Source organism: Oncorhynchus mykiss, chromosome 18 (assembly GCF_013265735.2).
Source record: "Oncorhynchus mykiss isolate Arlee chromosome 18, USDA_OmykA_1.1, whole genome shotgun sequence".
NCBI lineage: Eukaryota > Metazoa > Chordata > Actinopteri > Salmoniformes > Salmonidae > Oncorhynchus > Oncorhynchus mykiss.
In genome coordinates this window covers 15,841,827-15,866,161 of record NC_048582.1, presented here as the reverse complement: position 1 = coordinate 15,866,161, position 24,335 = coordinate 15,841,827, and the positions used below count along the sequence as shown (strand labels likewise).

Here is a 24,335-nt window from a genome sequence, read left to right as displayed (position 1 = left end):
AGACCGAAGCCACTCATCAGCAAAAGGCACCTGACAGCTCGCTTCGAGTTTGCCAAAGACACCTAAAGGACTCTCAGACCATGAGAAACAAGATTCTCTGGTCTGATGAAACCAAGATTGAACTATTTGGCCTGAATGCCAAGTGTCACGTCCGGAGGAAACCTGGAACCATCTGTACAGTGAAGCATGGTGGTGGCAGCATCATGCTGTGGGGATGTTTTTCAGCGGCAGGGACTGGGAGACTCGTCAGGATCGAGGGAAAGATGAACGGTGCAAAGTACAGAGAGATCCTTGATGAAAACCTGCTCCAGAGCGCTCAGGACCTCAAACTAGGGCCAAGGTTCACCTTCCAACAAGACAACGACCCTAAGCACACAGCCAAGACATCGCAGACGTGGCTTCGGGACAAGTCTCAATGTCCTTGAGTGGCCCAGCCAGAGCCCGGACTTGAACCCGATCGAACATCTCTGTTGAGACCTGAATATAGCTGTGCAGTGATGCTCCCCATCCAACCTGACAGAGCTTGAGAGGATCTGCAGAGAAGAATGGGAGAAACTCCCCAAATACAGGTATGCCAAGCTTTTTGCTTTGTCATTATGGGGTATTGTGTGTAGATTGATAAGGGGAAGAAAAACAAATGAATCCATTTTAGAACAAGGTATATGTGAATAGTCGGAAAATGCTACATTATCTTAGCCACATTAGAGCGACAGCCTCTATGCATTTGTCCTCTGCGATGCTGGATCAACCACTCATCTGAGCTGCCAGTGAGAAGTCAGATCGTTTGATGATGTCTGCACTGCTACGTCCACTGAATGCTTTGGAGGTTGTGTATTGGAATGTGGGATTGGACTCAAGGCCTCAGATGGACCCTTCTATGCTCTGTCCATATATAGTATTAATATCTCTCCCTGCACCAGGAAATATGTTTATTGCTACAAGTGCTGGAATGATGACGAGGGCGGGGAGACCGTCTTCAAATACTGAACTGCAGCGTTTGAAAACACAGTATTGGATGTACAATAAACGTGTGTTGTGAGCGCATGGCAAATAAACATTGGAAAGACACGTTCTCGTCTGTATAAACAACAAAATGAGAAAATGTACTTTACGCACACAGTCAAAGGATTGTATCATTTAATTAATCAGATAAAAACATTTATATTTTTGTATTCCCGACCATAACTCATACGGTTACCCACATCGCTTTCAGCTAACACGTTACATTTGTTTTTATACAGACATTGTAAATAACGCTACCAACAAAAGCGGACTGATCGCTCAACCTAGACAGTAGTAAATGAATCTGTCCAAAATGAGACAGAACTATCAAGTGTGAATCACTTTGAAAATGAATGTTCCAAATGGGTAACATTTGATATTGACGATTTGGTCACGAGGAGAATAGTGGGGTTTTTCAAATTCTCCCAAATGCATTAACACTATGCACTGCTTCTTGAAAACGTAATTTGAGCTTCAACACATAAGATAAACATTCAAATTAGGATTAAAAAAATTATTTTATTTTGCTTACAGAGTAACACGATCTCCTAGTGTTGACCATTAGGCAGCAGATACGGCTCTTCTGAATGCTTGTGGTGTGTAGGCCCAAAACATAGAATAAGACTTGATAGAACGGACATTCCAATACAAATCATCGTTCCCTGGCGGGTGACTTCAAATTCTATATGTCCTTGTCAGCCAGAAGGGTCTGCGACTCAAGTGTGCAAGCGCTGTATCTCAGTCTGAGTGTGTTTCACTGTGTGTGTTAGACGTTGGAGGAGAACAGTGGTCCAGTAGTAGCAGTGGTGAACACAGGCCCTGTATAAAGCCCTGTGTCCCCTGCCACCTCTCCCATGGCCTGCAGAGCCACCGTAGCAGCCATGGCTTTGGCATGCTTCTTATTGGGACTGGCTGACGCAGGCTGGAAGTCTTGACCATTTACCACCACCTGGGGTACAGAGAGAGAGGAGGAAAGAGGAGAAGGAGAGAGGAAGAGGTTATAACACAAACCATCTGACAAAGTCATCCATAAACTAACAAACAAACCCACTCAAACACACAGGCTTATAGCGCGTATCCACACCTTGAAAAGGAAGTTCTTGCGGTGGTCTGGGCCACTGTGGGTCACCATAACAAACTCTGGAGGAATCCACTTCTTCTTGTTACACATCTCCATCAGAGCAGACACCGGGTGCTTACCTGAGGGGGCAGACATTCAATACATTCATTAAATCAATTCAATTCTAATTGACTGATTCTATAGCACTTTTTGTTTTATTTTTTTAAACGCAATATTGGTAAATTGAGCGAGAGTTAAAATCCTGTGTGTGTGTGTTGTACTCACCCAGTAGATCCTTCATCACAACCATACCGCCCGACTTCTGAGTCTTCTCTCCCTCAGCCACCAGACCTACGGTCAGATTATACCCACATTATTAATCATCAATCACACATTATTAAGTATCATCAATAACACACATTATTAAGTATCATCAATAACACACATTATTAAGTATCATCAATAACACACATTATTAAGCATCATCAATAGCCTTCTGGAATAATACCGAGGTGCATAATGCTTTGGTGGAAAGCATGGGTCACTTCTTTTCACCTTTGCGGTCGGTCTTGAAGTCGATGATGATTGGCTCGACGGTGCCCTCGCGGTGTCGCCCTAGCCCCTCCCCTGTCCGCCATCCCATCTTTCTCATGAGAAACTCCCCTACTCCTCCCGACACCGGGGCTGCTCGCAAGAACTGGTCCTACAGAGAGAGAGAGAGAGCGGCAGGAGAGAAGGGAGGGAGAGAGGAGAATAACAGAAGAGAACCATGGAGTGAGGAGGAAGAGAAGAGGGAGAGAGAGAGTGAAGAGGGAGGGGAGAGGAAGAGGCAGAGGCGAAAGCAGATAATTAGTTTCCACCTTGAAAACATCTCAACCACCTCATCCACTCACTCTCTCTCATCCAGTCACACCACTGTCACAGTCAGACTTGAGTTAGAGACTACCTTCAGGACAAATCACATGCCTCTGGATAACAGTTAACTGTGAGTGTGTGTATGTTCCTCTGTCTGTAGTAAATCTCTTCCCCTATGTGAAATACTAAAAATAACTATCTGTGGTGGCAGCTTTTGAAAAACGTGCGTTTGAGAGAACCTTTCTAGAGAAACTTCAAAACACATTAATAAGAGTACAGATGAAATGAAATAAATTCTGTGGTGAAACTCAAGATACAGCCGAGAGACTTATTTCTTCACACATTATACCACATGTAGGTAAATAAGAGGGCGCTGTGCCTTGACACCTCATTTCTTTCTGTCTCACACACATCTTCTCTCTCACACACATGGTTACACAAGATGTATAGTAAGGCGCTGTGTGGTGTACGTACCTAGCCCCTCATCACCGGCCCAGCATCAAACAGGAAATGAGAGGGGGGCCTGACTGTGGCCATGGCAACAAGGACAGCTACAAGGACTGACCCTGAAACAAGTGTCCAATACACAGAGAGGTGAAAGTTCACAGGTCACCCCTGTGAACCCACACCTCTCTCCCTCTGCTCCAATCCAGACCCCTCTTATCGACCCCCTTCCTCAAGCTGCCCCAAGGACTGGGAGGAAGTTGCCCCTAGACACCTAGGTCAGCTTGGAGTTAGGATTTGCGGAAGGGACGCTGATCCTAGATTGGTGACTAGGAGCAACTTCTGACCGCAGCCTCCCCCAGGGCAAGGGAAAGAGCACAGGCATGTCCATGGACACCTGTAACTAGCCTAGGTCCCTCAGAACAGAGTTCTCCCTCAGGCAGTGGTCTCCAATTGAGATCCTGGAGCTAGTGTGCAGGTTTTTGTTATAGCCCTAACCTATACGACACTACGACTCTATACTCTCAGCCTAGACTAGGGTTGGAGACCACTGACTGGTCTAAAACTAGACCCTGCTCATCTACTGGGAAACAGAATGCACCAGGACTGGTTTCTAGGGGCACCCAACAACCACACAAACATTACAGTCCAGCTGCTGTAATGCTAGCGTGCTGTAAATCAATGTTAGCTGCTGTCATGCTAGTGTGCTGTAAATCAATGTCAGCTGCTGTAATGCTAGTGTGCTGTAAATCAATGTTAGCTGCTGTAATGCTAGTGTGCTGTAAATCAATGTTAGCTGCTGTAATGCTAGTGTGCTGTAAATCAATGTTAGCTGCTGTAATGCTAGTGTGCTGTAAATCAATGTTAGCTGCTGTAATGCTAGTGTGCTGTAAATCAATGTCAGCTGCTGTAATGCTAGTGTGCTGTAAATCAATGTCAGCTGCTGTCATGCTAGTGTGCTGTAAATCAATGTTAGCTGCTGTAATGCTAGTGTGCTGTAAATCAATGTTAGCTGCTGTCATGCTAGTGTGCTGTAAATCAATGTTAGCTGCTGTAATGCTAGCGTGCTGTAAATCAATGTTAGCTGCTGTAATGCTAGCGTGCTGTAAATCAATGTTAGCTGCTGTAATGCTAGCGTGCTGTAAATCAATGTTAGCTGCTGTAATGCTAGCGTGCTGTAAATCAATGTTAGCTGCTGTAATGCTAGCAAAATGCATGTCACCAACATTAGTATGATCAATGCACTCTCATCCCTATATCATGTCTCTGAACATGTCCACAGCATATGTCCATGGCATCTGCATGTGAAGGATGTGTCATATTAAATGAAGAATGAACTCAGCAGATCCATCACTCTCTCTATAGCTAAATGATGTGACAATGTGTAACCTATCCCGAGAGAGAGATTCCTCAGGATGTGTCGTTTAAAACAGTAGCCCCCTGTCTCTGTGTGTTTGCAGAGTTCAGGGAGGCTTGGGGTAGTTACACCCACTGGCTTCAAACAGCCCACTATAGAAACACTACAGGGTAGGAGGGTTCAGACGGGGTCCACAGACAGAGGACTATGGTTATCTCCGGGCCTGATGACATTCTGTGTGACTGGGTGTGGGGGAGTGATAGGGAGACACCGCATTAGGGAGACAGCGTGACGGTAGAGACTATAGTAACCGGTCTTGGGGTGCATCTGAATAGTCTAAAGTCACTTCCTCACCTACCATCCCCAATAACATCTGACCTGATCTGAAAAGGCAGGATAGGTGAAAGAATAGTGCTTTTCCCTTTCCCCTGTTCTGACATCAGTGTGAATCCAAGGAAAGAGACGAGGAAGCATCTTTAGACTACTGAGACGGACCCATGATCTCTTCCTTGCCCTGGGGTGCTAGAGGACAAGGGGGGGGGGGTTCTTGGGTCTGCAGACTTACTTCCAGCTCTCCTCTTCCTCCCCTCCCTCCCTCTTTCATTCTCCAAGTCCCTATTCCAACTCCGAGGGGGACTCTATTTAGTGCACAGACCAGAGCACCACTAGTAGCCGGGTGTCAGACCAGAGCACCACTAGTAGCCGGGTGTCAGACCAGAGCACCACTAGTAGCCGGGTGTCAGACCAGAGCACCACTAGTAGCCGGGTGTCAGACCAGAGCACCACTAGTAGCCGGGTGTCAGACCAGAGCACCACTAGTAGCCGGGTGTCAGACCAGAGCACCACTAGTAGCCGGGTGTCAGACCAGAGCACCACTAGTAGCCGGGTGTCAGACCAGCGCACCACTAGTAGACGGGTGTCAGACCAGCGCACCACTAGTAGACGGGTGTCAGACCAGCGCACCACTAGTAGACGGGTGTCAGTACTGCATTTGCACCTGCTTTGGTAAGAATGTCACATGTAAGGAATCTGCATTGCTACCCTTAACATGGTGTACCCACTTCACAGGAAATGTAATTAGTCAGAATGTGTGTGTGTGTGTGTGTTGTGGGGGGTGATTGAAGTGCAGGGAGATTTTTGTTCATGTCTGTATGTCAGATTAAAGATTAAAGTCTGGGTTCATCATGTTACCACTGTTACAAACTGCAGTGCAAATATCAGGCAACATAAACAAGAGGCTTCCTTTACCGCCAGAGCATCTTTTTCTGACGCAGACAGAAACACACAATACAGACAGATGCTCACTCACACACACACCAGTAAACTATGTGCGTTAGCACTGACAAGGGTGGCCATAGTAGCAGTGAACCCCACGTTTCGGGGCCCTTAAAACTGACCTGGATTCCACTGAGTAACAGTGGAACTACTCCATTCTAACCCAGTTTGTTCTACATCAACAGAACATTTGTTAAACTTTATACAGTATATGTCTCTGGCACTATGCGTACAGCCATTCAGTTATTTGACTAGGGCTGGGTGGTGATTAGGGAGCAGGCTGAGGAAGGCGTGTGAAGTGGGTACACCAGTGGGCATGGGCGATGCAGACACCTGTAGGGTAGTGGGGTGGTATGTTTGGGGTGGGGAGCAGGTAAGACAGTGGACGGTACCTTTTTAATCCAGGCCTGTGGTCCGCTGTTGGACAGCTCCTCTGAGCTGAGCACCGTTGCTCCAGTAGAACCTGTAAACAGACCAGGGATGGTGTTGGACTGGGCCCATGCATCCACCTAACAGAGAGGAAGGTTTAGTGTGTGAGAAAGGAGGTGGAAAGAGCGTACATTATGCTTCACAGCGCCCTGTTGTTTACCTGTTCCTGAGCACGGCTGAGCATGCAGATGGCACTGACGTCGTGTGGGTTCTCGGCCAGACGCTTCTGGGCCTTCATCCTCTCACCAACTGCCTGGGTGATGTCTACAGGCTAGAAGGGGAGACACAGGAGTCAGCACCACACACACACACACACCCCAGTCATTCACACAAAAACACAATAGTACACACACACACCAGTGAACAGCCAATAAAACAAATAAGGAAAATCCATTCACCATACAAGAAGGAAATCTATACTTATTATTATTCCATGAGACCTAGATCAGTTGTTATATGGAACTACTTACATCTATGTAGTGGTCAGTATTTGTATTTTTATTTGATTTTTTAGAGTCGTCAGTATTAGTACAGTTGTACACCCCCCAAAAATAAAACGCAACCTGTGGAATTTCAGCCAGCTTTGTTTAATAACAGTTGCATCAAATACAAAATAAGCACAAATTAACAGCAAGGTCACGGATGACGTCACCTGATTTCTCATTGGTCTGCCCATCTGACGATTGATGACTGATCGATAACTCAATTCTAAACCACTTGTCATCGCCTGGAAGTCAGATTATTAAATGGTATTGCTCTGAGATTTGAGAGGTCAAATAATGCCCTTGATTGTACATTCAATTTGGAATTGGTGGGGAGGAGGGTCAGTGTTTACATGCCGCCCTCAGAAACAGCTATTCCAGCTAAACCCAGTCAATGCTGCTATAGGGTCAGATGAGGAGCACAGGTATGGCATTCTAACTAAACTCACCATACCATCTAAACCAGTGGTTCCCATATATTTTTCATCTAAGGCTTTTGGACTTTTCTACCTTCAAATCAACCACACCAATGTTTCTAGCTACTGTGTGTAACCATAGAACCTGGTCTCAAACTACGTCCCAATAGAAATCAGCAGTGACCTACCATTTCAGAAACCACTGATCCAAACCACTAAATGTGGTAAAACACTGTGTTAAAACTAAAATCCAAAAATAAATCATATCTTTAACGCGTATGACTTCGAAATGCATAATATCTCAACTCACATCATCTCCCTCCTCCCTCTTTCACGACAACTCCCTTAAAACCCCCCTCCCCTTCATCTGCCTGAGTGTCACCTTACCCCCTCCTCCCCCTCCCCTCCGTATCCCACCTGTAGCGGCGGCTCCGGGAACACACTATCACTCTCCTTGACGACCGCCGGCTCCTCTGTTGCCATGGAAACCACAGACAAAGGCGCATCCCCAGGCGAAGTTTCCTTGGCAGCCGTTGCCAATGCCTTGGTCGCCGCCACCTTGGCCTTTTCCACCTTCTTGTCGACGGTCACCCACTCTCCGTAAGCCCCTCCCCCGTCGCCCTCCTTCTTCCTGTGCTGGGAGCCCGACGACACGGGGAACTCCTTGGCGAACGCCGCCTCGCTCCGAACCGCCAACGCCGGCGATGGACGCACGGATGCGTTCTGAGAGAGGAGGAGGGGGCAGCACAGGAGTAGGAGGGGCGGGGGGAGGGGGGGGGGATTACTGTTAAAAAAATGGGAGGAAAAAAAATATAAAAAGACAAAGAGGTGTGTTTCAACAAGGGGAATGGTTGAAGAGGAATGGCTGGTTATCATAGCAGGTATTGGGCCCAGTCTCAATCAGGGAGATTTATCTCCAGTGCACTTCAACCAGCAAACTTCACGCACATGACTGAGGTCTCCTTGGGATGGAAGTTTGTGGGAAAATGCAAAAGAGTATAAATCTACCTGGTTTGGTTCTGGGCCCAAGGAGGCTTCCTGTCTGCTTTGCCCATCGCTTATGTTGGCTCAATAGGAAAACATTTTACAACATAACATACTGGTTATGTGGCAGCAATAGAAACAGCTCTTAACATCAGCCCAGGGCAAAACAGACAGCATACTGCAGTTCACTTCAACCATTCACCCAGTTAGGCACATTTCTTCAGTCCCACATAGTATCTAAACAGTAACTAGTCTTTAACTATGTTCAAACAGTAACTATGTTCTGAAAATTACATATCAGTTCAAACTGCCAATACATTTTTTATTAATAAGGAAATGTTTAAGCTCAGAATATACTGTATATTCATGAAAGACATGTCGATGCTGTGTGTGTGTGTGTGTTCCATGTTCTTACATTGAGGCTGAAGGAGATGCCCTTGACCTCCCTCAGGGCGGCTCGTCCAAACGGTTTGCCGTCGTCCTCGTCGTCAGATATACGGGGTTCAGCGAGGGCCAGCTCCCCTCCCTTCTCCACAATCTTCTTACACTTCTACAGAAACACACAGGACACAGCTAGAGGGTCAGTGTTTCCATTTCCACATACAATTTCATGTCTAAGATCTGTGTTTTATTATGAAAAAGGTGCAGGACTACATTTTGCACCAGGACAAATGCTTAGTAAATGTTCTCCAAAGCATGTTATTACTTGATTATCATCATCATGACATTGAAGAGCACTTACGTCAGTGAACTCCTTGATGCTGATGCTGTTTGCCTGCTTGGCCACCTTCCTCTTCACATCCTCGATGGTGGCCATGTTGGGCTGGGGGGGACCTGGCGGGGGCTTGTTGGTGATGCTGGGGAGCGGGGCCATCTGGTGCATGGAGGCCATAGATCCCATACTGGCCAGGGCAGCAGTCATTGTGGCAGCTGTCATGCTAGCCATAGCTGCATTCATGGTCATGCTCATAGGCATGTTCATAGACATGTTCATGGGCATGTTCATATTCATGGGCATGGAGAAGGACATGGGGTTGTTGGGGCTGGGTAAAGGCAGCTGGAGGACAGCTTTGGGTCGCAGGCTCTCTGGGATGGGTATCCCGGCCTTGGCACACATGGCGGCTGCATTAGCCTTAGCAATCTCCAGTAACTGGTCTTTATCTGTGAGGAGGGATGAGGAACACATCACAAAATTGCATTGAGACATACTGTACACCGGTGTGTTGTCAAGTTACCATTGGGGAAAATAAAGTTATTCAATTCAAATACATTGATCATTCAAAAGAATGTAATGACATGCTTACCCAGCTCTGTGAGTCGTGGCGGGCTTTTGCTGGTGTCGCGGTTGTTGCGTCCCGGAGACCTCTTCTTGCGGAGGATAAGGACTGGGGAGTGGCTTGGCTCACGCTTCCAGCGGTCCCTCTGGCTCAGCTGGTGGCTGCCGAATGCACCCCTACCCCTCCGCCGCGAACCAGAGCGTGACCTCGATCTCTTTGACCTCCGAGCAGGAGACCGTGACTTGGACCGTTTCCTTTTCGGCGACCTAGACTTTGAGCGCTTGTTCCGTGTTCTGGATTTGGACCGTGATTTCTTCTTTCTCGTCCCGGACTTTGAGCGAGACTTCTTCCTCCGAGACGGAGTCCTGGACTTCCTCTTGCGGCTTGGCGACGAGGATCTTGATTTCCTTTTCCTCCCTGGAGACTTGGATCTGGACCTCCTCTTCTTGGAGGACTTTGCATCAGAGCGTTTCTTCTGATCAGGAGACTTTGACCTTGACTTTTTCCTCTTTGAAGGAGACCTGGACTTTGAAGATTCTCCTTCCTTCTCTGTTGTCTCTGCCTCTCCAGATGTTGGCTGTGGTTTAGGTTGAGGTGAGGCAGGCAGCTCTTCACCCTGAGGTGTCACCTTGTCCCCTCCATCAGCATCCGTTTTGGGGGGTAAGGAATCTACAGAGCCATCCAAGGTGTCTGAAGTAACAAGTCCATCCGATTCCCCTGGCTCATCAGTTGGCTGGCTGTTGAGGTTCAGATCAGATGCTGACGTTGACTGGTGGTCAGTGGAGGCCTCATGCTGCTCACCTGAAGGCACCTCGGGAGGAATAGGGCACTTCTGTGGAGACATCAGACATTCAGAGGGCTGGGAGGAAACGGCTGGCTCTCCCTTACTGTTGTCCCCTAAGAAGGGTATCGGCTTCCACCCTCCTCCAGTGGGGGTGGCCATATTGACGACACCCTCAATGCTGCTTTCGGAAGCTAGGGCTGGCGGATCGATTGGAACCATTACGTTTTCATCTTTCACAGCGGACTCATCTTTAGCCAGGGCCGCAGAGGGATCCTTCTCGGCTGATTGGCTGTCTCTTGAGGCAGACCTGGATTTTGATTTGTCGTTTCTGGACTGAGAGGGAGATCCTGAAATCATCTCTCGGTGTCTCGACTGAGATCTCGTCTTAGATTTTGATCGCCTTCTGGATCTCGATCTAGACCGTCTGTCTTTCTTCAAGATCACGAGGGACCTTGACCGGGTTCTCCTGCCTCTCCTGGCAGACCCAGACCTTCTAGAATGTGACCCGGACCTCCGGTGCCGTGATCTGGAACGTGTGTGTCCGCCATGTCTTCTACCGGACCTCGATCTGGATCTCCCTCTCTTGTCCCTGGATCTGGACCTGCGCTTGCCTGAACGAGACCGTGAGCATCTGGAGGAGGACTTTTCCGGACACTTCTCCTCTAGTTTTGGGATGATATCAGGCAGATCCTGAGGTTTGCTCTCCTTGTTCCCAGGCTGAGGCTTCGACTCAGACTCCGACCCAGATGAGCTGTTGGACTTGTCACCATCTTTCTTCTGCTTTTTTTTCTTCTTCTTCCCAGAATGTCGTTTATGCCGCTTGGATCTCCCGTCATCCTCTTCCCCTGTGGAATTAATGACAATATTTTAGAAATGAATCATCATGACATTTGATTCAATGGTGCAATATGTAGAAATTGACATTACCTGGTTGCCAAAAATTCAGTTTGTGACAAAAAGCTAAATGTTGTGTAGAGAATCACTGTACCATCTAGCTAAACTGCTGTGAAATATATTTTCAATAACCAAAAACGTGAGATGACAAACAGATCTACCATCAAACTTGCGTTCAATGAGAATGACAGATCTAGAATTCACATTTCAATGTGAATTGCGTCGTGCACAAAGCTACACAATGGACCTTTAAGTAGTCTGCTGATTATTACCATCAAACTGAAAAGGTCCACCACTGCTGTTATGCATATGCTTAGTAGTATCTTGAGACTATTTACCAGTCTTTGCCTTGTCTCCATCAGAGTCTGCTGCTGATTCTGAGCCGCTCTCTTTCTCTTCCTTACGTTTCTTCTTTTTGCTTTTGTGTTTCTTGTGTTTCTTGTGCTTCTTATGTTTCTTTTGTGGGACAGCACCCTCTTCCTTATTGGCTACACCATCTTTATCTGCATAAATAATACAGTACATTACAATTTCATTTGAAATAGATGCTTTCACCTGATCAAAACTGTAGTATCTGTGCAAATAAAGGAAAGGAGGTGAGAGAATAAATATCACTTTGGACTATTGAGATACAGCCCTTGTGTTACTGACCTTGTGTGTTGTTGATCCCATCTGCTCCTTCTGCAGTTTTACCATTGGGATGGCCTTCATCTGTCAGACTTAGAGAGAATGCAGGTATGAAATGACACCTGTACTTGAACTTACAGTAGGTTCCCTCACTTTCTTATCAACAGGGGTCTTGGTTTTTAACAACATGACACTGGACACAAGGAATGGACAATATCTATAAGTGTGCATGAGCTTGAATGGTTAACGTAGTCTACATAATAACTGACAGGGCTTGTAAGTAAGCATTTCACTGTAAGGTGAAACCTGTTGTATTCGGTGCATGTGACAAATAAAAATAAAATGTGATTTGACATGCGAGGTAGGGGTGGGTATAATTTGTGGAACGTTCCAACAGGAATCTGTTCTAGAAACTTCGTAAATAACAAGTTTACCAACAACAACGCATACAAAGTTGTTTAGCGGCAGAATAAGATACCGGGTAGGGAGTGGGCTATTTCATAAAGTGTGTCACTCAACACGTTCATTCCGAAAAATGTCAGTCTTAACTCTGTTAGCCTATGGACAAACATTAAGAATAAGCTACGTGGTGTGTCGATGCCTATTCGGCAGCTAGTTAGCTAGGTGAATTGATCGTTCTATTTTGTATGAGTTGTTTGTTGGCAACCTTGTACTTTACGAGGTTTTTGGAACAGATTCCTGTTGCAACGTTCCACAAATTATACCCACCCTGCGAGGTGGCTACTGTTAGTGAAAACGCTGTTCATGTTTGGGTGCGTACTGTCTGTCTTTGCCTCTGTCTGTTATAAACTGTCGGTGTAGTGAAGTGGCCTCTCTTAGTTATTTAGCGTTAACCTCAAATTAGAACGTGATTGTGTAACGTGAAATCTCAAAGACATAACTAAGTCCCCGGCATTGCTTTTGACATAGTTAGCTATATTAAAAATCCGGATAATCTAAAATGTGTGTGTGTAAATGATGTGTATTGCCTTTGCACACTGTGACTCTGTCAAACCAACGTTTTGGGGGAGTTCTAGCAAAGAGTTCGCGTCCTGGTATACTGCTAACGTTGGCTTGTTAGCAATCCACATTTAGCATGATTAGCTAGCTAAGAAGGTGCGTAGTGCTTACAAGCCCTGTACCTGGCGCCACGTTAGTTACCTGGTTTGCTTGAACCCAATAACCACAGTATAATAACCTTTGCAAGAACCAACCCAGGAGACTACCGTGTTATTAGTCAGGTAGTTAGCTAGCTAAATACGTTGTAGCAACTGCCTGCCTTGCACTTTGTACTGCCGGACACGCAAGCTAGCTAACCTTGTAGGCCAACACAGAAAATTATACATTTCTCAAATTGCCCGAACAAACCATTCATGCAAGTAATGTAGGCTGTATAAATACATATTTACATGATATCTTGACTCTCATCTTCAATTTCTTTTATCTTATTTACTACGAAATCGCGAAAAATTTGCTCGATGTTGGCCGCCATGTCTTTGGTAACCCCTCAATGTTTTCCGCGGCGTCCGTTCAGCGCATGTGCAGCATCATAGACCGACACAGCACGTTAGTTGCAACCCACCTCACATCGACAAACTGAAAACGCTGTTCATGTTTGGGTGCGTACTGTCTGTCTTTGCCTCTGTCTGTTATAAACTGTCGGTGTAGTGAAGCACTTCGTTTATCTATTGGTCTCACTTTTGTAGTTTTCCTCAAGCTAATTGTTTTCCCGAAGTCTTTGTTTTTGTTGATATAGGCAGGCAGTAGATAGTCTAGCCTATTTTATTATTTATGACTACCTGCCATACAGGAGTGTCTCATTCATAAACCTGGATAATACGGCTTGGATCAATAGGTTCCAGTTAATTTCATTATATAGTATATACTATTCAAACACTATTCAGACAGTTGGAGTAGGGGAAGACTTTGGACCTGTTGCTGAAGCGTCATTGAAACAGCTTCAGGCAGAACACATCTCCAGCTGTTTTAATTTCAATGAACACAAGAGACACACCATGTAAAATGCTCCGTTTTTATTTTAAGAAGGGAGGACATACTACTTAATACAAACAGGATGCAGATGTTTTATGGTTCACATGATTACTGCATGGAAACAGAATGTGTAGAATGGATATATTTTTTAAAAATCCATGTGTTTTTTAAGTCACTCAAGATGGTGACAGAATAGAACACTTCAATAGAACACTTCATGTTGCAACTTGCCATCAAGTGACAAGTCCCTTTCATAGTGAATTGTAATGTCCATTCTACTTATTCTAATTCTACAGTTAGTGCAGGCCTCTTATGCTGCCATGGGGAAGGAGCAGATGGAAGCTCTCTTCAGTTCACAGTCCACTGCTGTCCACCAGCTTTCATCTGGGAGAGGGAACAAATAACAATGTTGTTAAATGGACCACTCATATACCATATAATCCAATTTTAAGGATCTAACTTTGATTGTGTGTAATAGACCTGTTGATTAAAAAAGTATCAGAATGTTATGGTCATGAAAGAACATACATCTTATAATACAACATGCTCTCATAACCAAAACCAAGTTCATCTGGGTCCTTCCCAGACTTTTTATGATTTATAGCCTTATTTATCAACAGTCTCAAAGGTAGCATTTCACAATATAACCTGTTATTGATAGCACGGTGACTTAGAAAATATTATGTTGTTAATACTTCAAAGGTTGTCAATATAGATATCAAATACTTTTTAAAATGTATGAGTCTCACCAATTCTGAACATCTCCAGACAAGCCTGCTTGTCTGTCTGTGTGTCTGGGTGACCGGGCATCCAATCACTGTAGCCCCAGGAGGACCCATCGGTCCACTCTGACTGCTTATCCTGCAGGGGTCACAACACACACACACACACACATACACACCATTAAAACTCTTGGAAAATGGCTTGGTTACTATTAGACATTCTGATTGAACAAGAGTGAGGGGGTGATGGAATACTGACCTTCACGACTCCACCCAGCCAGGTGAGGACGGGACTCTTGGTGGCCCTGATCACCATGGAGACCAGGCGGGAGTGCAGGTCGCCGTTGGTTACGGAGGCCAGGTGTCCGTGAGGGGAGAGAATGCTGCAGGAGGACTGGATGCACACACACACACAAATATTAGGAGAGCTGTTTGTTTCAGAGAAATGTGAATATGACTGACTGGGTGTATATTTCACCTCTGCCTCACTGAAGGTCATTAGTGTGGGGTTGAACTGATAGCAGTGGCCATCGATGACCACACCAACACACTCTTTCTCTGAGTGAGTCTCAGCCTTAGCACCCACCAGCCTGTCATCTACAGGGAGAAGGAGAGCAAGCATACTCCCTCAGTACACAAACAAACTGCACACACACATACTGTACACAAAAACACTCACCCTGAGGTGTCAGTTTCATGCTTCTCTCCATCTCTCCAACAGGCCTGATGATGCGTCCGCTCCTGATGTCAATCAGAGTTTTCTGGGAGTTCTCTGTTCCCTGTCTGAACTCATCCACAGAGGAAGGAGTGTACACTGGAGAGAGAGAAATAGAATTTACCCTGAGTGTACAAAACATTATGAACACCTTACCATGACATAAACTGACCAGATGAATCCAGGTGAAATCTATGATCCCTTTCTGATGTCCTTTGTTAAATCCACTTCAATCAGCTTAGATGAAGAGGAGGGGACAGGTTAAAGACGGATTTTTAAGTCTTGAGACAATTAAGACATGGGTTGTGTATGTGTGCCATTCAGAGTGTGAATGGGCACAGCAAAATATTTAAGTGCCTTTGAACTGGGTATGGTAGTATATGCCAGGCGCACCAGTTTATGTCACGAACTGCAATGCTGCTGGGTTTTTCACACTCAACAGTTTCCTGTGTGTATCAACAATGGTCCACCACCCAAAGGAAATCCAGCCAACTTGACACAACTGTGGGAAGCATTGGAGTCAACATTGGCCAGGATCCCTGTGGGATGCTTTTAACACCTTGTAGAGTCCATGTCCCAATGAATTGAGGCTGTACTGAGGACAAAAGGGGGGGGTGCAACTCAATATTAGGAAGGTGTTCTTAATGTTTTGTACACACAGTGTAAATAACCCTAAATACTTCTTCCAATAGTTATTTCCTTTTTTAGAGATTACAATTTCAGAAAAATGTAACATTTCAAAGCCCTGTACCTGGTGCCACTCTCCTGTCCATCTCACTGACATGTTCCTTGACTAGGCCGGTGTTCAGGTCCATGATGAAGCGTCTGGAGGGCTCTGTTCCCTGTCTACGTTCCTCTACTGGGATGCTCCGGACCTCAGCCTCGACCAGCCTCACATCTACAGGGAGAAGGAGAGGGCCACTGAATAAGCAATTCAAGTGGACAGGCTTTTAGATATGGATACGAATATCTATCTATCTATCTATCTATCTATCTATCTATCTATCTATATATATATATATTTAGTGTATATCAAAAAGAAAAACATCTGTTGTACTTTGGAATCTGTCTCTCTCATCCTGAAGTATCTGTTTCATGCTTCTCTCCATCTCTCCAACAGGCCTGGTGATGCGTCCGCTCCTGATGTCCACTAGAGTCTTCTGGGAGTTCTTGGTCCCCTGTCTGTACTCATCCACAGAGGAAGGAGTGTACACTGGAGAGGAGCAGGGGAGAAAGACAATATATAAAACCCAAAGTCTAAAAAATAAATAACATTTCTGGATAATGTAACATTTCAAAGCCCTGTACCTGGTGCCACTCTCCTGTCCATCTCACTAATGTGTTCCTTGACGAGGCCGGTGTTCAGGTCCATGAGGAAGCGTCTGGAGGGCTCTGTTCCCTGTCTGCGCTCCTCCACTGGGACGCTCCAGGGCAAAACATCAGCCCTCACCCATCCTCCCACTCTCCTCTGGACTGGGACTGGGACCTCCATAGGCTCTGGATAGGAAATACATGGGTTAAGTGCTCAAGAACATTTTAGTATATTCTCTCTCTATTACAAATACACACACTCTCTCACCCTGAGGAGTCATTATCATGCTTCTCTCCATCTCTCCGACAGGTTTGATGATGCGTCCGCTCCTGATGTCCACCAGAGTCTTCTGGGAGTTCTCGGTTCCCTGTCTGAACTCATCCACAGAGGGAGGAACGTACACTGGAGAGAGAGAGAGAAATATACAGACACAATATCTGTTACACTGTTTTCATCCATATCTGTTACACTGTTTTCACCCATATCAGTTACACTGTTTTCACCCATATCAGTTACACTGTTTTCAGCAAGCCTTAGCTTCCAAAGCTAATGTCTGTAGGGCTGCTAGAAAACCTGTGCTTACTGAGTCCAGGGGAGAAAGACAATATATAAAACCCAAAATGTAAAAAATAACATTTCAATGCCCTGTACCTGGTGCCACTCTCCTGTCCATCTCGTTGATATGTTCCTTGACGAGGCCGGTGTTCAGGTCCATGAGGAAGCGTCTGGAGGGCTCTGTTCCCTGTCTGCGCTCCTCCACTGGGACGCTCCGGGGAAGAACCAGGACCTTGCGATCCTGAAGCCTACCTCTAGGGGATGCCACTACATGATCCCTCAGTGGGGCAGCATGTAAACCTGGGGGGACACAACATACAATCAGTAAATATTATAATCTAGAGCAAAGGTGGGGGAGGCACGGTCAGATTCATACATACACACTTGCAAAAATGAACATACTGATGCACGCACACACATGCACACAGGCACACACACCCTACATGCATGCATGCCAGCCCACAAACACACTGCCCTTGAACTTTGACCTTGTTATCTATTTTGATCAGATAAGAACATGCATAGAGAATGAAGCGCTGCCCTATTGGTACAATTATTAACCACTGTGCCAGAAAAATAGTCTATAATGATAAGAATTTATTGTAACAAAGTTCACAAGAGCAAAATCAATGTCAAGAATAAGTCCAACGTTACAGTCCATTGATATAGTGAAATGTAGTCATTTTGCGTAAGCAGCCTATACTGTAATATTTCAGTTATTCTCAATTTGAGGAATCTCGTCTGTCAAAAAAAAAAGAAACATTAAAACTTTCAGATTCTTACTTGACAAAGCCAGCAGCAACAACGTAAACGTCAACATCCTGTGAACAAAACAAGAAGCAAAGAAGAGAAAAAATGGATGACTCAGACAGGTAATCTCACCTGAAGGTTGTAGGGTGAATCCATCTGTGCTAGTGCTCTGTGACTGTTCTCAATCTAAAAGTCTCACTGTCTCTCTTACCTTTTAGTCCAAGTGCTCAGTTCCTGTCCAGTTTACCAGTGCCTTAGCCTCTCCCTTCACTTCGATACTGTTTCGACCTTAGTGTCTATTTAACATTGGGTTCTAAGTACGTGAGCAGCTAGCCTACATTGACTGTGTGTGTCTGTGTCAAATACGTTTTCCTTTTATAAATAATATATATACTGTCTATATACCATTTAGCCGACGCTCAGTCTGTGTATCTTTGTTTGTGTGTATTGAGTGTGCGTAGTTGTATTTCACTTACCTGTATGGTGAACAGGTGGAGGTCTGGAGACTCAGAAAGTGATTTGAGGGAAGGAAAGACTCACTGGTCAATAAGTATTCAGCAGCAGCAATAAAGATGATAAGGGGCGTATACTCTCTGATATTAACGCAAACAGTTCAAATGGAATCCCAAGTTCAAGAACATTGGGAAACAGCAGCAATCCCATTAAAAAAAAGGAAAAGGAGACTTGTGGTAGTTCATTCTTCCCATAATGAGTTTTGAGTAATAATTTCCCTTTCAGCTCATATACAGATATTGAGGATAAGAGTACTTTTCAAGACCACAGTAGACAACTTAAAACTAGTTTTCAAAATCATCATGCACCATGCGCTAACATGTGGATACATTATATAACACAAATTGAATACATGAAAACTCACTGCTCCGAAAAAGACCCCAAGAAAATGATTGTGATTGGTCACGTGAGAGTGCATGTCAGAATTTGTTCCAGGAAGTTATTTTGAGATCTTTAAATAAAAAAGTAAAACCTTGCGCTTTGCCTTTGAAATAGTCCAGAGGCTAAGCTTATTTAATTGAAACGAATTATATATATTTCAGGTTTTATTTCCAAAGTGATCGTGTAGCAGTATGGCCTCCATATAGCAGTAGCTAAGATGTTATGTAATAAACGTAAGCAGCGGTGTCTGCTGGTTACGCAAAGGGCTAGATATAGCCATTTTAGCATGAAGTTAGCTTGTTTTGTCAGTACTGTAAAGCGGTCTCATACAAAGCGAAATCGGACTCTTCCCCGCCGTTTAAGCTAGATTTTGAACGTCGTCTCCAAGCAATGGCTCTGATGACATCGACAAGAAGACTATTTCATGTTTCGTTCCGAGAAAATTCTCTACGGCGAGCAGAAGCACTTATTTCAGCAACAAACACAACTTCGGGGAATTTATCATTGGCCGGTCAACGAATGGCCTGTATTCGTGTAAGGGATTTTGGCACCAACACACAACCTCTTAGGTAAGGAATCGTGTCATCTATCATTTCCCCAAACGTACTTAACTTGCTAGCTATAAAGGTATCCACACTTTGTTAGGATAGTTGCTAGTTAGTCATATTGGTTACCTTAACTAGTTCATGTTAGGAAGAATGCTAACGTTAACAAACTTGTTAGTATCGCATAAAATACGCCAATAACTGAAGGCTAACTTCAGCAGAAAGGCTTGTTGCGTAATCATTGTGTCAGTCAGTACTCGATGTATTTGATCGAACCAAATAGGTAGTTATCATTTCTTAGACGTGTGTGTTTAATCATAACTTCCAAACTTGCAGCAGTGTGACGAAAAGGTCAGTCAGTCACTCCATAACCACTTCTGGTTGAAAATGATTAGCAAAGGTTAAGCATCTGTCTTGCCACCTACTTCCTTAGTAACACACCGTTCTATTTAATCAATGTATTAACCATGACACACTGCCTGTAACCTTATGTACATCTCATCATTTGAAAATCATGTGGAAATCAATTAATTTGCAAACTGTCACCATTGTACAGCTAGGTACAACTGACTGATCATTCTGGTAGATAAGCGCCATCAAACCAGGGCTTTGTTCAGGATCTCTAAACCGTTGTTGGACTAGGACATTGCTGGATTGCTTGTGGGACTAGTTACTCACTGTAGAGTATGGAACGACTGTAGAAATATTGTTCAACACATCCTGGTATAGATGTCAAAGCTAAAGCCATTGGATCTGTGTGCAGAAACCCGAAACCAATACACCTTCAAAAACAGCCTGTACATTCGCAACTGAAGTCCTGAGAGGGTGTTACCTAGTCTATGGGAGTTCCCCATTTCCCACATACAATGCAAAGTCCTTGAGCATCTGTAAAGTGTTATGTTAATCCAATGTATTCCCAATCCCCAGCATGACCACAGCTACTGTCTGTATCTGCACCCTTGTGTCTGTTCCTGTGCAGAGCTGACAATAAGGTGACGGTCCACTTCACCAATCGAGATGGAGAGAAGATCTCTGTCAAAGGCTCTCCTGGAGACTCTCTCCTAGATGTCATTATCGACCAGGACCTCGATTTTGATGGGTTCGGTGAGTTGGGTTACGTTAATGTGGTTAAGTGAATTAATACGGTTGTTTATTGTAGGTTTCGCCTGCTCTCTCACTCTATGGGATGTTTTGATCTCTCTGTCTGTCTCTGTGTGTTTCTCTGTCTGTCTGTCAGGTGCATGTGAGGGGACACTGGCCTGTTCTACCTGTCACCTGATCTTTGAGGAAGATGTGTATAATAAGCTGGGCCCCATTACTGACGAGGAGATGGATATGCTGGACCTGGCCTACGGACTCACAGACACGTAAGACACACACACACACACACGAATTGGAGGCCCATTGATTGGACGCACAAGTGAAATGACACACACACACTGCCACCAGTGTAACCAGAGTGTTATGCTGTTCAGCATATCAATGCTGTTATGCTGTTCAGCATTGCTTTATAATGAGATTAGGAGGTAATCATTGTGAGGAACAAGAACAGAGGGATAAACACACAGTGGCACACGCTTGCCTTGTACTGTTGCTAGCCTGATTTCCAACCAATCGGAAGGGGATTTGAGTTCTGTGTTGCTGTTGCTGGTTTAGGCAGAGCAAGAGGAGAAGGGTGACAGTCACGACCTCACTAATCATATTAGCTGAGTGTTGACTGAACCCCTTGTGACACTGGCCCACTTCACTTCTGTTGTCCCAAACGTTACCCCGTAAACACAGATCTTGAATAAGATTACCTCCTCACTCTCCAACTTCAATTATCCAATTATTTCAAGTGGATCCATTTTGGTTAGGTCATAGCTTTATGATGTTTTTAAATATGTTTGTCGTAATCTCCCCCCCCCTCTCTTTCTGCCAGGTCCCGCCTGGGTTGCCAGATCTGCCTGACCAGGTCCCTGGAAGGCATGACAGCGAGGGTGCCTGAGAGTGTGGCAGACATCCGACAGAGTGGAGACGGGTCCTCATAATGGCAATCCCAGACCAGAGTAATAGTTGTACTGAAATTTGCTCAAATCAATGCTTTATTTCAACACTAGCATGACCAAATAATGCCCAATTCTAAGTGGTATGTTGTTATAAATGTCGAAATGGAAGACACCGTATTTATAGAGATTATGAGATATTAACATTTGAATGAGTCCCCATCATAGTTTTACATTCACTTTATACAGGGAACAATGGGGAAAGTTGGCAAATAATTCCTCTGTGGCAAGCAGGTTCTGGAGAATAGAAGAAAGTTTAGATTGAAGTCTCCAATCAGCCCCCCCCCCCCGTCCTTAACGGTTGTGAAGTAGTATATACTGAACAGAAATATTAATGCAACAATCTCAAAGATTTTACAGAGTTAGTTGATATGAGGAAATCTGTCAATTGAAATAAATAAATTAGGTCCTAATCTATGGATTTCACATGACTGTAAATACAGATATGCGTCTGTTAGTTATAGATATTTTAATAGAAATGGGCCTCGGCATCTCATTACGGTGCTCATGTGCATTCAAATTGCCATCGATAAAATGCAGTTGTGTTTGTGGCTTATGCCTGCCCATACCATAACCCCACTGCCACCATGGGGCACTCTGTTCACAACGTTGACATCAGCAAACCGCCATACACATGGTCTGAGGTTGTGAGGCTGGTTGGACATTCTGCCCAATTCTCTAAAATAACGTTGGAGGCAGCTTATGTTAGAGAAATGAACATTCTATTATCTGGCAACAGCTCTGATGGACCTTCCTGCAATCAGCCTGCCAATTGCAAACTCCTTCAAACTTGTGACATTGTGTTGTGATGAAACTTGAACATTTTAGTGACCTTTTATTGTCCCCAGCACAAGGTTCACCTGTGTAATGATCATGCTGTTTAATCAGCTTCTTGATATGCCACACCTGTCAGGTGGATAGATTATCTTGGCTATGATACGAGAGAAATAAGCTTTTTGTGCATATGGAACATTTCTGGGATCTTTTCTTTCAGCTTATGAAACATGGGACCAATATTTTACATGTTGCATTTCTATTTTTGTTCTGTGTAGATGTTCTCCAGTGAATGTAAGGGGTTATGATCACTTTCATAGTCCACTACCTCCCTGGTGAGTACTTAGAAATAACACATTCAAATAGTTGTTTTTTGTGCTATTATCAATTACCAATACACGTTACCAATTGTACTGAATTCTTTAAAATAAGTACCAAGAAGTGCAGCTTGTCACCATGTAGTTTCTGAGTAAATACCAGCTGAAACAGGATTGTAAAGTCACCCATCCAGACTTCAGAATGACACCCATTAATCTGGCCAGAGGCGAGACTGGTTAGGATGCCTTATCTTGTCATTTTTATGGCCACCCTAGCCTTTGTTTTATCAAGTTGTGTACCGTTACTGTCTTTAGTGTTGTCCTACCACTCGTGTAACCAAATTTTAATTTCATATTCCACGTGATTGTAAATAGCACTCATCTGTGTATAGTCAGAGAAATTCTGTATTAAAATTGACTTTCTAATTTGTCTGATTTTTCTCTGTCCCATGTCCTGTTGTTGGCTCTGAAGAGAAACCACCCTCAAGGGAATATACCATTATACTAACATTATGTATTGCACAACCATAGAAAATGGATCCTCCAACATGTTCTTTAATGAGAAAATGACACACAGCAGGAAGGGGTATTACTTCAGTCCTTCAAATGCTTCACTCTTAATGTATACTGAAAAAATATAAACGCAACATGCAACAATTTCAAAGATTTTACTGAGTTAGTTCATATGAGGAAATCTGTCGATTTAAATAAATGAGGCCCTAATCTATGGATTTCACATGACTGGGAATACAGATATGCATCTGTTGCTCACAGATACTTTTGAAATGGGCCTCGAGATCTCATTACGGTGTTTCTGTGCATTCAAATTGCTGTCGATTAAAATGCAATTGTGTTTGTTGTCTGTAGCTTATGCCTGCCCATACCATACCACTGCCACCATGGGGCACTCTGTTCACAACGTTGACATCATCAAACCCGCTCGCCCACATGACGCCATACACATGGTCTGCGGTTGTGAGGCCGGTTGGATGTTCTGCCAAATTTTTCTAAAACAACGTTGGAGGCAGCTTATGGTAGAGAAATTAGCATTCTATTCTCTGGCAACTGCTCTGGTGGACATTCTGCAGTCAGCATGCCAATTGCATGCTCCCTCAAACTTTAGACTTCTGTGATAAAACCACTTTTTAGAGTGGCCTTGTATTGTCCCCAACACAAGGCACACCTGTGTAATGATCATGCTGTTTAATCAGCTTCTTGATATGCCACACCTGGCAGGTGGCTGGATTATCTTGGCAAAGGTGAAATGCTCACTAACAGATGTAAACCCATTTTTGAGAAATATTTTTGTACGTATATGAAAATGTCTGGGATCTTTTATTTAAGCTCATGAAACATGGGACCAACACTTTACATGTTGCATTTATATTTTTGTTCAGTGTAGTTACTTTGGGAAGAGTGTTTTCAAACAATAGAACCAGAATCTGTTGATTTTGAATGCCTGCTAATCTCTTTCCAAACAGGAACCACATACAATCTACATCCGGCTTGGGCAACTGGCAGCACGTGGTCCCCCTTTTGTAGACAAATATATGATTTCATTTTGGGTGGGGACTCAAGTCAGGGGCTCAATTTACTGTTGGGAGTTATAATAGTAGAATACACAAGGTGCAATTTAGAACTGTGGTTGTGCATCAGTAGTTTTCTTGTTATGTCAGTCACTGACAGTCACCCTGATCTACATTTTGTAGATATTATTAGCTGGATCTATGTTGGAAGTTACTGCACCAAGATGATTTGTTGGCAACATGGCATAATTAATTAGATAAGTTCTTACATCAGTCATTCAGAACAGCTTGGCATCAAACTG

The 24,335-nt window shown here is 44.3% G+C and overlaps 3 protein-coding genes across 10 annotated transcripts; 1 reads left to right on the top strand and 2 right to left on the bottom strand.

Annotated features, from left to right (window-relative positions):
• Positions 1–1,122: 1,122 nt before the first annotated feature.
• LOC110495649 (protein SON) lies at positions 1,123–13,518 on the bottom strand. 4 transcript variants are annotated; one of them, XM_036951947.1, is made up of 13 exons: positions 13,296–13,518; positions 11,911–11,978; positions 11,598–11,762; positions 9,609–11,210; positions 9,047–9,465; positions 8,720–8,854; positions 7,738–8,043; positions 6,583–6,693; positions 6,386–6,502; positions 2,618–2,765; positions 2,348–2,413; positions 2,087–2,202; positions 1,123–1,951 (listed from the first exon to the last, which is right to left on the bottom strand). In XM_036951947.1, exons 1-13 carry the CDS (start codon positions 13,376–13,378, stop codon positions 1,769–1,771), a joined length of 3,519 nt encoding a protein of 1,172 aa, XP_036807842.1. In that variant the 5' UTR covers positions 13,379–13,518; the 3' UTR covers positions 1,123–1,768. The 4 variants fall into 4 exon arrangements, 1 of the variants encoding a protein (XP_036807842.1); XR_005037382.1 differs by lacking the exon at positions 1,123–1,951 and adding an exon at positions 3,392–3,483 and having other exon boundaries at positions 2,151–2,202; XR_005037381.1 differs by lacking the exon at positions 1,123–1,951 and having other exon boundaries at positions 2,151–2,202; positions 2,618–3,483.
• A 386-nt stretch (positions 13,519–13,904) lies between these two features.
• Positions 13,905–18,794, bottom strand: LOC110495650. 4 transcript variants are annotated; one of them, XM_021570987.2, is made up of 12 exons: positions 18,409–18,791; positions 17,966–18,003; positions 17,279–17,482; positions 16,895–17,029; positions 16,624–16,812; positions 16,373–16,528; positions 16,067–16,213; positions 15,280–15,414; positions 15,079–15,197; positions 14,860–14,994; positions 14,628–14,739; positions 13,905–14,262 (listed from the first exon to the last, which is right to left on the bottom strand). In XM_021570987.2, the coding sequence occupies exons 2-12, from the start codon at positions 18,000–18,002 to the stop codon at positions 14,189–14,191; spliced, it is 1,443 nt and encodes a 480-aa protein (XP_021426662.2). In that variant the 5' UTR covers position 18,003; positions 18,409–18,791; the 3' UTR covers positions 13,905–14,188. The 4 variants fall into 4 exon arrangements, with proteins under 4 accessions (XP_021426662.2, XP_021426665.2, XP_021426663.2 ...); XM_021570990.2 differs by lacking the exon at positions 16,895–17,029 and having other exon boundaries at positions 16,624–16,726; positions 17,382–17,482; positions 18,409–18,794; XM_021570988.2 differs by lacking the exons at positions 16,067–16,213; positions 16,373–16,528 and having other exon boundaries at positions 18,409–18,793.
• On the top strand, positions 17,972–22,952 carry LOC110495652 (adrenodoxin, mitochondrial). Of its 2 annotated transcripts, none has more exons than XM_036951987.1 (4): positions 17,972–18,054; positions 20,351–20,475; positions 20,609–20,738; positions 21,293–22,952. In XM_036951987.1, the coding sequence occupies exons 1-4, from the start codon at positions 18,038–18,040 to the stop codon at positions 21,399–21,401; spliced, it is 381 nt and encodes a 126-aa protein (XP_036807882.1). In that variant the 5' UTR covers positions 17,972–18,037; the 3' UTR covers positions 21,402–22,952. The 2 variants fall into 2 exon arrangements, with proteins under 2 accessions (XP_036807882.1, XP_036807881.1); XM_036951986.1 differs by lacking the exon at positions 17,972–18,054 and adding an exon at positions 18,903–19,395.
• The last annotated feature ends 1,383 nt before the right edge of the window (positions 22,953–24,335 follow it).

Bases quoted from the DNA above. Each gene is read 5' to 3' on its own strand.
- LOC110495649 (XM_036951947.1), bottom strand. From the start codon at position 13,378: ATGGCGGCCAACATCGAGCAAATTTTTCGCGATTTCGTAGTAAATAAG. The intron at 11,763-11,910 runs GTCAGTAACACA...TTATTTATGCAG, and splicing joins TGGGATCAACAACACACAAG to ATAAAGATGGTGTAGCCAAT. The intron at 1,952-2,086 runs GTGTGGATACGC...TCTGTACCCCAG, and splicing joins GCAAGAACTTCCTTTTCAAG to GTGGTGGTAAATGGTCAAGA.
- LOC110495650 (XM_021570987.2), bottom strand. From the start codon at position 18,002: ATGTTGACGTTTACGTTGTTGCTGCTGGCTTTGTCAA. The intron at 16,813-16,894 runs GTGAGAGAGTGT...TTTCCTATCCAG, and splicing joins CATGATAATGACTCCTCAGG to AGCCTATGGAGGTCCCAGTC. The intron at 16,214-16,372 runs GTACAACAGATG...TTCTCCCTGTAG, and splicing joins TGAGAGAGACAGATTCCAAA to ATGTGAGGCTGGTCGAGGCT.
- LOC110495652 (XM_036951986.1), top strand. From the start codon at position 19,217: ATGGCTCTGATGACATCGACAAGAAGACTATTTCATGTTTCGTTCCGA. The intron at 19,396-20,350 runs GTAAGGAATCGT...GTTCCTGTGCAG, and splicing joins ACCAACACACAACCTCTTAG to AGCTGACAATAAGGTGACGG. The intron at 20,476-20,608 runs GTGAGTTGGGTT...TCTGTCTGTCAG, and splicing joins CCTCGATTTTGATGGGTTCG to GTGCATGTGAGGGGACACTG.